This window comes from Diabrotica undecimpunctata, chromosome 4 (genome assembly GCF_040954645.1).
Source record: "Diabrotica undecimpunctata isolate CICGRU chromosome 4, icDiaUnde3, whole genome shotgun sequence".
Lineage (NCBI taxonomy): Eukaryota > Metazoa > Arthropoda > Insecta > Coleoptera > Chrysomelidae > Diabrotica > Diabrotica undecimpunctata.
Genome location: NC_092806.1, coordinates 13,100,752 through 13,116,240, shown reverse-complemented (window position 1 = coordinate 13,116,240; position 15,489 = coordinate 13,100,752). Strand labels below are relative to the sequence as shown.

The 15,489-nt window shown below is 35.9% G+C and overlaps 1 protein-coding gene across 3 annotated transcripts in view; it reads right to left on the bottom strand.

Moving 5' to 3' along the window:
- The window catches only part of Ctr1A (Copper transporter 1A), a 125,848-nt gene that overhangs the window by 24,731 nt on the left and 85,628 nt on the right, over positions 1–15,489 (bottom strand). For all 3 annotated transcript variants that reach the window (XM_072528924.1, XM_072528925.1, XM_072528926.1), the window contains one exon: positions 13,609–13,736. In XM_072528924.1, the coding sequence (XP_072385025.1) occupies positions 13,609–13,736 (128 nt within the window). The remainder of the gene's footprint in view (positions 1–13,608; positions 13,737–15,489) is intronic.

Sequence of the window (15,489 nt, the reverse complement as noted above, 5' to 3'; positions counted from 1 at the left end):
CACAAGAGGACATTGACCACCTGATCAGAAGCATGCCTAGGCGCGTTGGAGAATGCGTAACACATCGGGGTGAATCCACACATTATTAAAAGTAAAAGGGCTTTAAAGCAATGCAATCATGCATGCAAGCAATGCAAAAATTTTAATCATTTACTTATTATGCTTCATTAAGTACTTATACAAAATTTTATTAAAATAAAATCATTTAAACTGGGTGTTCGGATTTCTATGTCATTTAGTATAGTTAATACTCGTACATCGTACGGGCCCAAAAGGGAATTTGTTATAGTTTTGTCATTTATTACGATAACCTGTTACATATCGAAAAACATTGAACTTGTTCCAAATGGTTATCTCACTACTCAATTCTCAAGCGTACTGACCTGAATAAATTACATATATTAGAATTATATAGTCAATGTAGCGCGAAATAAAATGCCAGAGCGTAAGAGTCTGAACAGTATATTTTAGAAATTGATTGTTTCTTTCGAAAGCAATTTAAAATAATTACATCAATGCACCAGCAATTCTGTACTGTACAATTCGACAGATCGACAGAAATGAATATCGGGAAAAAAATTTAAAATAGTTCGTTTTAACGGACAGTCAAATTCAAATTGAGTGGCGGATACTTCCCAGGCCAGATATTACTATTTTATCTATAGTCCAAGAATGGACGATAAAAATAGTAAAAAACGTCTGAGTTTTTTTTATATATATCGACTTGCTTAAAATTTTGACAGTGGTTAAAAAATTAAAATCTACCCTATGGAAATATGAGTCCTAACAACTAAATGTTCGGACAAAGGAAAATTTATTGAAAACGTTTTTCTTCACAACTTTGCTTATTAAACCAAAGAACGAGTTTAACAATACATTAAACTCTATCATTAATAACAAAATATTGAAATGGTTTGGTCTCTAAAAACTTTGAATTGCAGCGTTGGCGGTAAAATAAACGAAAATGTTGCATAACATCCTGACAACTAATGTTCGGACAATTCAAGAAATTACTACTTTAATATGGGGTTACATCGCAAAGCGTCTTTACAACCGCAGCAATTCTATCTGGCATTGTTTGTACTAAGGATTTACATAAGTCAGGGTCGAAACTATCCCATAATTCACCTAATTTCCTCTTCAAATCGGTGATGGTTCTCTGGGGATCATTACGCAATTTCTGTTTCATCTTACGCCACACTGTATCAATAAAATTCAATATATTGTCCTCCTAGACACTCCATTAAAAGAGAACAATATAAAGAGTTTATGAACACTTGAGGAAAAAGATATATCATCGGTGGCGACTTTAATGCAAAAAATACCCTAACTAGAAGAACAAAAAATTCTGGGGCACTAGGCTAACTACAACTAAAGAAAAGAACTATTGTCAGTTGTTAAAGAACGAAAGGGTGAAGTAATATCTATTGGTAGACCAACATACTGGCCTACCGATAGGAACTAAATTCCAGAGCTGATAGATTTCTTTAGTTAAAGAAATATCTCAGCTAACTATCTGAATATCAATGACGGCTGGAACATAAACTCTGATCACTCACCGATAATTTTAGCTATGAGTGATACCGTGATCAAAAAAGAGTTCAATCCAATATTCACTAATAAAAAATCTGACTGGGAGAGCTTCAAAATAAACCTTAAACACAAAATTAATCCTGCTGTGCCATTGAGAAACACGAGGCAACTTGATGACGAATTAGAAGTTTTTATAAAAAAATATCTAACAGGTAGCTTGGGAAAATACTCCCTCAATAACATCGAGAACAAAGGGGAACAACTATCCAAAAGAAATCAGAGAAATCATAGTAGAAAAAAGAAAGTTAAGAAAAAAATGGCAGCAATACAGAGGTCCACAAGACAAAACTAGTCTAAATAATGCTACACAAACACTAAAAAGGGAGATACAGAATATAAACATTCAACAACTGATTTCTTTTAAAGTAATTTAACAGCTGACCAGAACACAGATTATTCGTTATGGAAGGCAACAAAAAGAATGAAGAGACCAATTATTCATTCTCCTCCTATCAAGATGGAAAACGGCAACTGGGCTAGAAGTAACGAACAGAAAGCGGAAATATTTGCAGATCATTTAGAAAGCTTGTTCAAACCCAACGACAATGATGGTGAAGAACAGAGATAGGAAGAACCATTCCAAACCGAAGAAAGAGTAACGTTGACATCATTTAGATAAGCATCAACAGAGATAAAAGAGAATATAAATCCTAAGAAAGCTCCAAGATATGATCTCATAACACGAGGACTATTAAGAAATCTACCAATAAAAGCCATAGTTAAGCTGACACACCTAATAAATGCAGCTTTTGGATTAAGATATGTCCCCAGACTCTGGAAAGTAGCCGAAGTCATTATGACCGCTAAACCAGGTAAACCTCTAATGAAGTGACATCCTATCGACCAATATCATTCCTTCCGGTGATGTCACAACTATTTGAAAAACTTCTGTTGTAAAGATTAAAACCGATAATAGAAAAAAAATCTTATACCACATCATCAATTTGGTTTCAGAAACCAACATTCCACTATAGATCAAGTTCACAGAATAACGAATATAATAGAAAAAACATTAGAAGAAAATAAAGTCTGCTCTCAAACTTCTTGGACGTAGTACAGGAGTTTGATAAAGTCTGGCATGAGGGTTTAAACTATAAACTAAGAACGTTTATGCCTAAGTAATATTCAGAAATCTTAGAATCATACATTGCGAATAAATATTTCAGAGTAAAACAAGAAGAAGTGTACACCGATTTAAGGGAGATCAAAACTGGCGTGCCACAAGGGAGTGTCTTAGGTCGGTCCTGTACCTATTGTATACATGTGACATTCCAGAGCTAGAACAAAACAGTATTGCCACCTTTGCGGATGATACAGCCATACTAGCGATAGGAGACACTAGTGAAGAAGCGACTGATAAATTGCAACTATCAGTAAATACAATACATACCTGGACCAGAAAATTGCGAATAAAATTAAATGAGACTAAATCTGCACATATTAACTTTACAAATAAAAAAATAGAAAATTTCCCAGTTAGAATAAATGATACCCAAGTTCCTTATGCAACATCAGCAAAATACTTGGGCATCACCCTAGACCCGAGGCTGCGCTGGAAAGTCCATGTCAAAAAGAAAAGACGGGAGCTTGATATTAGATTGTATTGTATTAGCGATTGGAAAAAATTCAACACTATCCAATCATAATAAATTATCCATTTACAAGCAAATACTGAGGTCAGTATGGGTATATGGGTGCCAACTCTGCTGTACCAAAGCTATTAATCTACATAGTATTAAAAGAGTTCAAAATAAAGTACTGAGAAACATTATTTATGCTCCTTGGTATATCCGTAACAGCAACCTCCACCAGGACTTGGGTATAGAAACTGTGACCGAAGTAATCAAGAGAACAGTAGCAAGTCACGAGCAGAGGCTGCATAGTCATGTGAATGTCGAGCCAATCCAGTTTCTTGGCAACACTGAACTAAAGAGAAGACTCATAAGGACAAAACCATTTGAGTTAGTGTAAATGTGTAACAGTTTCGTGTAAAAAAGCAGAGTATAGTGCTGTGAAGTTATTGCATTTTAGTTGTAGTGCATTAGTTGATAGATAAAATAAGAGTAAGCCATAGGCTAAGCCCTTAGATTTAAGTACACTACCGAGCATAAAATTAGGGTCACCCCATAATTTGAATTTATTTTAGAAATTTAGAAAATTAGCGTTTGAGATAAAAAGGGCCTTTTAGCCTAATTCCTAAAAACCGTTATCAGCACAGTTTTTGTTTCTATGGTTTTAACGTCAATTGTAAATTGTTTGTGTATTGTTATCACTGTCAGTGAATTGCAATGAGCATAAATTCTGTTGTGGCGGCAAGAATTGTGGCGGCGTTAGAAGATGGCCACGGTCAGCGCGAAACGTTGGTGTAAGTCTCTCGAGTGTGCAACGAGTATGGCAACGGTACGAAGAGACCGGTCTGCTTACTCGAAGACCTGGTTCAGGTCGAGGCAGGATTACAACAGCTAGAGAAGACCGCTTTGTCGTTTCTAGTGCTTTGAGAAACCGAACGGTCACGGCAGTTTCTCTTCGAAATCATCTGCAAGAAGTGAGAAATGTAAACATGAGTGAATGGACAGTTAGGAGACGACTTCATGCTGCTGGTTTATCTTCTCGAACTAGAGTAACTGGACCGCCGCTTTCCCGTGAACACCGAATTTCCAGATTGAATTTTGCACGAGGACACTTGGCTTGGACAATGCAGGATTGGAGTCGTGTATTGTTTTCCGATGAATCGAGATTCTGTCTTACGGGCTCAGATAAACGTGTAAGAGTGTGGCGACGTCCAGGCGAGAGATATGCTCAAGCATGTGACGCCGAGCGTCTTCCATTTGGTGGAGGGTCAGTTATGGCATGGGGAGGCATATCGTTTGATGCTTGCACGGAGTTAGTCTTTATCGAGAATGGGACATTGACAGCGCATAGGTACCTGACACAGATTCTGGAAGACCATGTTTTACCGTTTATGGTTATTCTTGGAGACGACGCAACATTTATGCATGATAATGCACGGCCCCACACTGCTAGGATAGTTACCGAGTATCTTGACGAGGTTCAAATCACACGATTTGTTTGGCAGTCTGTTTGTCTCGCAGTCTAGATATCAATCCCATAGAACATGTTTGGGATGAGATGAAAAGATGTTTACGGAGTCATGTGCTGGCCCCCAGAAATTCGAGAGAGCTTCGCGACATATTGGTGCAAGAATGGAATAATCTTCCGCAGAATGTGATCCAAAATCTGATCCAAAGCATGCCTCGTCGTTTGCAAGCTGTTATCACTGCCAGAGGAGGGAATACTCGCTACTTAAGTTCTTAAAATTTCTTTTTTTCAACAAAAAGCACATCAAATTAAAATTGTCCCTTTTCAATATTTAGTATATCAAAGGAAACTTCTTTATTTCCATTATTTGTAATAAACTTTAAACGACAAAAACGTTGTTTTCTTTAAGCAATCCGTTAGTAAACTATGTTACAACCGAAAATAGTTAAAACAGAATAATAATTTCTAAAATAAATTCAAATTACGGGGTGACCCTAATTTTATGCTCGGTAGTGTATTTGCTGTTTATTAAGTATGCCAGAAAATAATTGATAACTGGTCATTTGTGACCAGATACCAGTATACAAACACCGTACAGGTGTTATACAAAAAAAAACATTCGGAGAAAATTCGTATGAAATTATTCCAAGCACACTGGGACTTTTTTTATCAAACAATGTATTTTTATCGTTAACAGCGGACTTTGCGCCGTTGTTGATTTTCAAGTGGCCATGTATAAGATTATAGTTTTGCGTTTTGTTGTACACAATTACGACTGTTTTGTTTTAGCTCATTATTACAAGTATTAACGTTTCTGTTGAATAATGTTGAACTGGCAAATACGTCACTGCATAACATGTATTAACATGGCACGTTTCATTCTCAGCCATGGCTTTAAAATCTACCCTCATTAGTATAATCTATATTGTGTAATTAATACGTAGAATAGATCAATGATGTGAGTGTACATATTTCTCTAATTAATATGAAACATCACAGTTAATTGGTTATAGTAATAATTTCTCGATGTATTGATATAAATTATTGATTTTTTAAAATTTAATAGCATTAAATTTACATAATATCATTATATCAACCTGCATTTTAAACTACTGCACATATTCTGTAAATTGGTAATATTGGTAATAATAGAGGGGAAAACAACTGACTATCACATCTTCTTCTTCTTCCTCTTTATAAGCAATTCTATTTGTTCATTGGCGGATTAATACCTCTATGGAAGGTTGTCACTCCATTTTTTGAGCGATTGTCTGATACTTCTTCTGCCGATTGGTAACTTTTGCTATTTTGATGACACGGGTCTCCTATATTCTGCTTATGTGGTTATTCCCTTCTTTTTTCTATTTTGTGTCTATTCCTTTATACACTGTACGTTACATTTTCTTCTAATGTCTTCACTTCTCTTTCGATCTCTCAGCGTATTTCCTGTAATTCTTTTCAGTACTCTCATCTCTGCCGTTTCCAATAGCCTTTGCGTTGTGGTCTCCATAGCTAGGCAGTGTAATTCCCAGATATTTGATTTCCATTACGTGTTCAATACCGATGACATCAATTTCTATTTTACATCTGGTTGGTTCTTTGCTGACTACTATCGTTTTAGTTTTCTGAGATGAAATTTTCATATTAAATTCTTTTGCTCTAATGTTAAATCTGTGGACCAGACTTTGCAGACTATCTTCATCTTGGGCTATCAATATTGCGTCGTCTGCGTTACAGAGTATTTTGTTAACGATTTTGATGATTTCATCAATGATCAAATTGAAGAGCATAGAGCTCAATGAATCCCCTTGTCTTATTCCACTGCCTATTTCTATCGGTTCTGTAAGTGTCCATCTATTCTGACATCCATTTTGTTGTTTAGGTAGATGTTTTCAATAGTTTTTATAATATTTAGGGGAACTTCTCTATTACACAGAAGATCTATTACATCTTTGAGTCTTACTCTGTAAAACGCTTTCTTTAATTCAATCAGACACAAAAATGCTGGTCTATTATACTGTAGTGATTTCTTAGTAATCTGCTTTATAACGAATATCGCATCTGTACACGATCTTCCACTACGAAAACCATGTTGTTTATCTGCTAACTTATTCTCTGATTTATTAGCACTTGTAAAATTGTAGTTGTAAGTTTTAGCGTAGTATTTAACAAGTTTATACCTCTGTAGTTTTCTGGCTGTTTTTTATCTCCTTTTTTGAATAGTAGAATTAGTTTGCTCGTTCTCCATTCTTCTGGTATTTTATTGTGTTTTATAATTTTATTAATTAACGTTGTTAATTGTTCTGTCATTGCTGCTCCACAATATTTCAGTAATTCGTTTGGTATCCCGTCTTTACCTGCTGCTTTTCTGTTCTTCAGGTTTTCAAGTATTTTCCGAACTTCCTGTACATTTATATTAAGTTGTTCATTTGTGGTAATTTCTGGTGTTTCCGGTTCTAGCGTCGTTTGTTCTTCCTCCGCATATAGCTTTTTTAGGTGGTCAATCCACGTATACTTTTGTATGTGATGTAGTTCTATTAGTTCCTTTACCTCCATTCTTTGACCTCTTCTTCTTCTTCTTCTTAACATGCCATACACTAAAGTGCGTAGGCGACTACCTCATTACTAGAATTCTGTTCTTGGCGGCGTGACACAGCTCGCCTGTATTGTGTATTCCTGTCCATTCTTTAATATTCCTTAACCAGGATAATTGTTTGCGGCCGGCTCCTCTCCTACCTTCGATCTTCCCTTGTAGGATTAACTGTGGTATTTCATATTTTGCTCCTCTCAATATGTGCCCAAGGTAACCAATCTTGCGTTTTTTAATTAATTCAAAGAGTTCTCTTTCCACGCCGGCTCTCTTAAGGACGTCATCGTTTCGAACTCTATCCACCCAGGGTGTGGATGAGTGACCTCTTATGAAGCGCCAAATTTCCTTTTGCAGACCGTAAAAGCGTTCCCAGTGATCATTTTTTATTTTTCTTACATGTGCATGTGCTTCATTTCTAATTGTGTTGTAATTACGGTATGCCTCTTGTGTTTTGGTTGACATGTATTTCAAATAAGCTTTTTTCTTTTCTTTACATTTTCCTTCACTTCTGTACAAAACCATGGAGTTCTTTGCCTTGGGAACGATTTATTTTTATTTATATTTTTCTCATGACGAACTTCCTTGGCCGACGCTAAGATATTAGACTTAATTTTTGCCCAGCTTTCTTCGATAGATAGACTCCATTACTTTTTGTGATATATGTGTTTCTGCTTTTTTCGGTTATTCTTTTTTGGAATAGGTATCTTATGGAGTCACCCTGTAAGCTTTCGACTTTTATCTTTGTGGTGTATTCTGGTGTTTTGTTATCACATGTTATATGTGTTTTCATTCGGATTTTGCACAATACCAATTTATGATTGCTTCCTATTTCTGCTAATGTTAGTACTCTTACATCAAAGATTTGAGAGGGTAGTAACTCTTTATTTGACACAATATAGTCTATCATAGATCTTTGTCTACTGTTTTCAAAAAAGTATTTGTATTGTTGTTTGTGAGTATCTCGTTTATGCTGCAGTGGTCCACTTATCATATCTGGATGTGATAATTTCAAAGGAGGATATAGAATATGTATCCAAAGTAAACCGAAAACCAACACACACCAATAAATATTTCAATTAATTTTCAAATCATAACATAAATATTAAAAAAGCGATCATCAAATCATTATATTATGACAGAACCAAAAATACTTTCATACTTTCTTTACTTACTCGGTAAGACGAAACGCGTGCGTCTTTTGCTCAAGAGATGGCGACTGCCACGGTATTGTTGAACCAAGGATACGGAGTGACGTTTCGCTCGTCGGTGCCATAGAATAGACGTATATATTAACATAGACTGGGCAGTTTGTAGAGCTGAGTGACGACACCATCTTTTTTTCGTTGTCCATTGTGCCTTACATCAATAAAGTATAGCAGCGTCTCTTTTTGATGGGAGAGTGAGGAATTTCAATGCGCTAGAGGGAGAGACAGATCAAACAACCGCAAGAGATCTTGTCGTCAGTACGCGCTGCCAATAGGCTCGGTCTATGTTTCGTAGTACCGATAAGGCTTGCCTTTTGGATACTCAACTAGCGTTCGTTTGCTTCGTTTCAAGCGTCAACTTACCTCCAGCCTGATTCGATTCCAGTACACTTCCAGGCGGGGAGTTTGACTGGGAGCGGTATATTCAAAGAATAACGCAGGTGTCCTAAGGCCAGCTCAGCGAGGACCTCGTGTAGAGCAAAAAGTCAAAAGCTGGCTTGATCCTGATGTTCAGTATGCATAGGAACTGCGAAAGCACGACCTATCGATCCTTTTGTCTTGAACATCGAGGACCTCGTGTAGAGCAAAAGGTCAAAAGCATATAACTGGCTTGTGGGGGCCAAGCGTTCATAGCACCGTCCCTTTTTGATCCTTCGATGTCGACTATTGTTTTGCTCTACTGATGACTCGTCGTTGCGATAATAATCCTGCTCAGTACGAGTGGAACCGCAGATTCGAGCAATTGGTTGACGCACTTACTCGAGCGGGTAATGGTGCGAAGGTAGGATCCATAGGATTATGACCTAACGCATATAAGGCCCTTTCTAGTCAAAGGTGGCAACCTATATTTGGAGTTTCGAGAATCGAAAGACTTAAAAAAAGTGACCTTATTCAGTAAACGTAGTTTGTTATGATTGTCGCACGAGCTCTTATTTGCTTCGAGATTATCGGTTTAAGATGGGATCGATCCTTGCCAGTGGACCGAATCTTTAGACGGACGAACATGGGTATTATAATCTTTTTAATGGTGGAACTCGAAAATGTCTAGACGAATTAATAACCAGGTAGCGTGTTGTACCTGGTAGAGCTGTTTCTACGTTGCGATCTATTGAGACTCAGCCCTCTGTTTGGGGATTCGTCAAAAGTTTTGGGCAAAACAATAAAGCGAAAATATTGTTTGCACAGAAACACATTTGGTGTATATCCTAGTAAAAAATGATTATGCATTGTTACTTATAAATAAGGACTTTTTTAAAATGAATTTAAAAAAAATAGCATAAACGATCCAGAAATGCTTAAAAGAAGGGATTCGGAGCGAAAAACAATACCATACATAAGAGGATTACCAGAAAAACTTAAAAATATAGTAATAAATACAATACATTGAAAACAACAAACACATTGAGATCTATTTTATCTAAAATCACACAAAATATAGAACAATAAATATCAAAAATCTGCATTTTTTAAATACCTTGTGAATGTGAAAATTTTTATGTGGGTCTAACTTTAAACCCACTAAAAGTTAGGATAAAGAAGGATGAATCTTACATAAAAAAAAGAGAATTTGATACATATTAGTGATAGTGTTTGATACATATTTGATACATATACAAACGCGCTTGAAACAATGAACAGATAGTCCGATGGAAAAATGCACCAATAATTTAGTAGTAGATAGTAAATAGAATAAAATAAAGAAAGCATCTCTCATATTAAATGAATCAAATTGCGTAGCACACTCATTTATAGAATACAGCAATATTTGGTTACCGATACTAAAAGAAGAAGTTGGCATCAAAAAATACCAAAATTAATGAAGTGACAACATAAAATTTCAGAATAATATAACAAATAAGTAATCTCAGGCTTATATTGCACCGTACTTATGACGACCAACGAGTCTTCTTCTTCTTGTGGTTCTTTCTCCTATCGGTAATTAATTCTTTTCGTAGTGTTACACCAGCCCCCTTTGCTACGCCACTGATCGCCGATTCTAATGGCGCTCGATAAAGATCTATTGTAGGGGGTTAGTCGATAAAATAAAATAAATTTGTACTGTTAAGTAAACAAATGTTATAAGATTTCTCAGCCAGGAAATCCTGCTTAGGCCAATGTTTCTCTTGCCTTTGATCTTTCCTTGCATGATACGTCTTAGAAAGACTTAGAAAGATGTTTTCTCCTTACTTGTATTTTCTGCTTATTTTAACCTTTCTGTGATATTTATAGTAGGCTATTTACTCATCACGATATCCCCTCGATGACCAATAGGTAGTAAATAAAATAATAACAGAGGTATCCTGATACTGGGCGGAAACTTTGTAAACATCCAGTTCTGGGATTCGAAAAGCGATTCGCGATTCAATAAACATAAACAATGATGTCGCAAGAATGTGGGGAATTTATAAATGTATACCGCACTATCTGTTATAGACAAGTAAACAAGATATTACTGTTTGATACCTATCTAACTATTGGTATTATTATCTGAGGTATTCATTGTTGTTGTAAAATTCAATTTTACATTTATTGTTGATGTTACACAACTATACAAAGGAGGTTTACACATATTACACATAAGTGAACGAGGGGCCAGTGTAATAGGAATACAAATAGTAATACGGTTTTTTCATTGCGAATTTACAGCTTTTTTCTTAGTTTTTATACTAATTTCCTCAATAGCGTAGGTAGACATTTATAAATTCTTCTTTTGTTGTCTTTGGAGATGTTTTTATCCCACAGTACGCTGTTTAGTAAGGCTATGCCTTTCCTTCCCTGTGTATTTCGTTCCTTAATGGCTGCATCTAATTTTCCGTCTTGAGTGATTTTTACTCCTAGGTATTTGTAGTTATCACATATTTTGATCTCTTGATTTTCCTCTACGAGAAGGTTATGTTGATCTCCTCCGATACTCATGTAGTCAGTTTTTTCCATATTCACTTCCAAACCCCACTCTGTAAACTCTTCTAATAGTTTTCGCATCATGTAACTAAGGTCTTCAGAGTCCTGTGCGATGATGACCTGGTCATCTGCAAAGCACAGAGTGTACAAAGTTAAGTCTATTAGTGGTATGCCCATATTCGTACATTTTTTCTTCCATTTGTTGAGTGCTGCTTCGAGGTATATTTTGAATAATGTTGGGGATATACAGCATCCTTGTCTTAGTCCTTTAGTCACTTTGAATCCCGGTGTTATCAGATTTCCTGTTTTAATTCTTGTTGTTTGTTGGTAGTACAACGTTTTTACTGCTTCAATCAATTCTATATTTATATTTGTTTTCCCCAGTGCCTCCCATAATTTATCAAGCGGGATACTGTCATATGCTTTCCTAAGGTCTACGAACGTCAGATGGACTTCTTGGCCACGAGCAACTTTCTTTTCAATTATCTGAGTAATAGAGAAGACATGGTCTATTGTAGATCGACCTGCACGAAAACCAGCCTGTTCTTCGGCTTCCATATCTTGGTATTCTTCTTCTATTCGATTTTTTATTATTTTCCCATATATTCTGCTAATACTACTAGTAACTGCAATTCCTCTATAGTTTTCAGGTTTCGATTTATCTCCCTTTTTATGGATGGTGCTCATATGCGATTCTTTCCATTCCTCAGGTATTTCATGTTTATTTATGCATTCCTGGAAAAGTTGTCGTAGTCGTTGAATTAGTATTTTGGGTCCATGTTTAATGAGTTCCGGAGCTACATTTCCGGGGCCAGGTGATTTGCCATTCTTTAGATGTCTGCATACGGTTTCGTTTTGTCACACAACAAAGTATCACAACATATGGATGCGAAGTGTGGCCCCTAAAAGACAGATCAGAGAAAATGCTTAGAGCAACGGAAATGGACTTCTGGCGCCGCTCGGCGGGAATCTCAAGACGCGACAGAATAACAAACGAGAGAGTCCGAGAAATCATGGGGGTTACACATAATATTGTTGATGACATCAAAACGACACAACTCAGATGGTACGGACACGTAAGGAGAATGCCGGAGAATAGAATACCAAGACAAATTCTTGAATGGCAACCAAGAGGTAGGCGAAGACCAGGAAGGCCTAGAAGAAGTTGGAGAGAAGGAGTTGATAAAGAAATCAGAGAAAGAGAACTGGAAGACGATCTATGGAACGATAGAATGAGATGGAGATTGGAAATCGGAAGACGTCGAAGAACGTTGTAAACCGAAATTATATATAGACATTAATAAATCAAAAAATGGAAAGTATTTTTGAAATGTATAAACAATTTAATTTCTAACAGAGCGCTTTCTGCTTACAAAGCCATCTTCAGAGTTATGCTACAATAGAATGTTTCACTTACGTCAAGTATTTAAGTATCACTACTAGGACAGATCATTTGGTAACAAAATTAGAGAAAATTTTTCTTATTAAGCTGGTTCTATTTATTTTTTATTGAAAAAACACCAAAAGGACTGTACACTGGACTCCACAAAAAACACATTAAAAAATTTGGGTATGGTACGGGAGTCCGACCGTTTATTGGAGTTGAAGCAGCAAATAGAATGAGGAAAATCGAATGCCAACCTTTTAAATGATTCTTCAAAGATAACAATTGACATGTCATTAAAAAATCAAGATTTTTAAATTATCGAAAAATTGCTGAATTGAAAATCATAATAAAAGGCTCACAACACAGAATGTCCAATTTAGGCCAAAAGAAGTTGGCAATCATGAACCTATAGCACGGCTTGGACGTTCTTGAATCATATCTAGATTGGTATCGGTGCAACCCCAAGCTATAACGCAAAATTTGCCAAGTTCTAGTCTGTGAAAGACTCGTTCTCGTAAGCGACGTAAAATCAACTGACTAGGATTCTCCTATTCTCCAGCACACTCTCACGGACAGCGTCGATTTTTTCGGTAGATCTTGCGTTTTGTCGACGTACTGCTGTAGGTTAATTATTTACTGAATCAGCGGACTTAAAAATTTATCCACCAGACTACGAATAGTCCTCACGGTAAATTTCGATTTATGCTATACATTATTTATCTCAAAAAATATCGTAAAAATATAGCATAGTGCTTAAAATTTTGTATTACCTTTATTATTACCTTTTTCTAATCTTAATTAGAATAAAATTACTTATCGTCTAAGACAAGACCAGATTATAATAATATATAAAAAACTTTGTTTCTGTCTCAATCCTACTGCGTCAGACTTACCTAAAATATTTAAGACCTTCGTATATTGCTGCCAATATAGCTATTCCTACCATAGAGCCTATAAGACCGCCAGCAGTCGTAAAGTGCCATGCCTTAAAAAGTACATATTCGTCCGTACTAAATTTAAACTGAAACAAATAAAAAATATCGTGATTAAAATTGACAAGAAGTTGTATTTTTATCTAATAAGAAAAGTAACCCCCACTTATGTCTTAAAAGCTTCAGATATCTGCGAAAAATTTTGCCGTGAAATCGATGATTTTTGCATAACCACACTGGGCTAAATGTAATTTTTTAGTATGCTGTGCGGGAACACCATTGAGCGCACATGTGATCCCCCTTCACCACCGCACCATTATGATTATGAAACAAAAATTACTACTGCTTCTGAAATATGAAAGAGTGGGGTTGAAATTCTTAGCCTTAAATTTTTGGCATTTTATAAAATTAGAGATCAAATCCTATTCATGCACTATATTTTTTTTTTGTAGACAATTAAATATTATTTTAACTTTTAATACTTTTTAACACTCCGTTACACAACGGTGGTCTATCAGAACGGAGCTTATGCTCAAAAGACTATTTCTTACATAAATAAATAACATACATATCTGTTTTTTTTTTTCAGTACATTTCCGGCACCCAAAAAAGTACTTATCTAAATATTTTACAAAAATAAAAGGTTTTAGTTTTGAAATATAGATCATTTTGTCCTAATAGACCACCGTCGTGTGGCCATGTAACTTTTAGAAATATGTACTTCCATCTATCGGCTGTGGATTAAAGTCACGTTCGAACGTTAGTAAATATGAATAAAAATAGTAGATGCCAGTGTTTGTTGTGGTAATTCCCAGAGTACTCATATAAGGTTAGTTTAGGCTAATAAACGTGGATGTATCTTATAATATGTAATCGGTCATCTTCTTCTTCTCATTGCGCCGTCTCCTTTCGAAGGTTGGCGATCCAAATGGCAATTGTAGTTTTGGAAACTGCTGCGCGAAAGATCTCTGCGGATGAGCGGTCGAACCATCTCCTCAGGTCTTTCTGGTGTCTTGCATTTTCAAGTATTGCATTTTCCTCTCTTTGATTATTCTTAGTAATTCTTTTTGTTTACACATGCGACGAAGTACCTCAACATTAGTAACTCTTTGTACCCATGGAATCCTCAACATTAGTAACTCTTTGTACCCATGGAATCGGTCATAGTGTTTTTGTATTTTACAAGTGATTCAATTATTGGACTCTGGCATAATTTTCTGTATTTTACAAGTGATTCAATGATTGCACTCAGGTAGGTAGGTGTTATATCATAACAAGTTCAGGATACTTATAAATATTTTTAGTAATATGGATGCCTATGAAAGGGAAATACCACGTCTGCAAGCTCTATATGATGAAGTTCAGATTGACTAAGATATCTATGATTCTGATAAGTCTATGTCTGATGAGGAGATAGAGATATTCAGTAACCACGAAACTGATTCTGAGCAAGAAACGGCAGAGGCTACATAACAGCACGTGGAAGACAGGAATGCTACAGAAGGTGACAGACGATTATATATTATGGTAAAGATGGAACTAAATGGCCAAAACATACACCTGCTAGAGCAGTTTATACTAGAAAAGAAAATAAAGCACGTGGTGTTCGTGTGTATTAAGGTATAAAAATGTTTATACCTTAATACACACGAACACCACGTGCTTTGTATTCAACAGGTATACTAGCCACTCCTGAATATCTCCACTTCATGGTTTGTTCCAGTTTCACTTTTAAGAAAAGAAAATATTGTTCAACATTTACCAGGCACTACTGGTATTGGAAGAAATGCAAGTACTCCGATTAAATCATGGAACCTTTTATTTAGTAATATCGTTGATTCT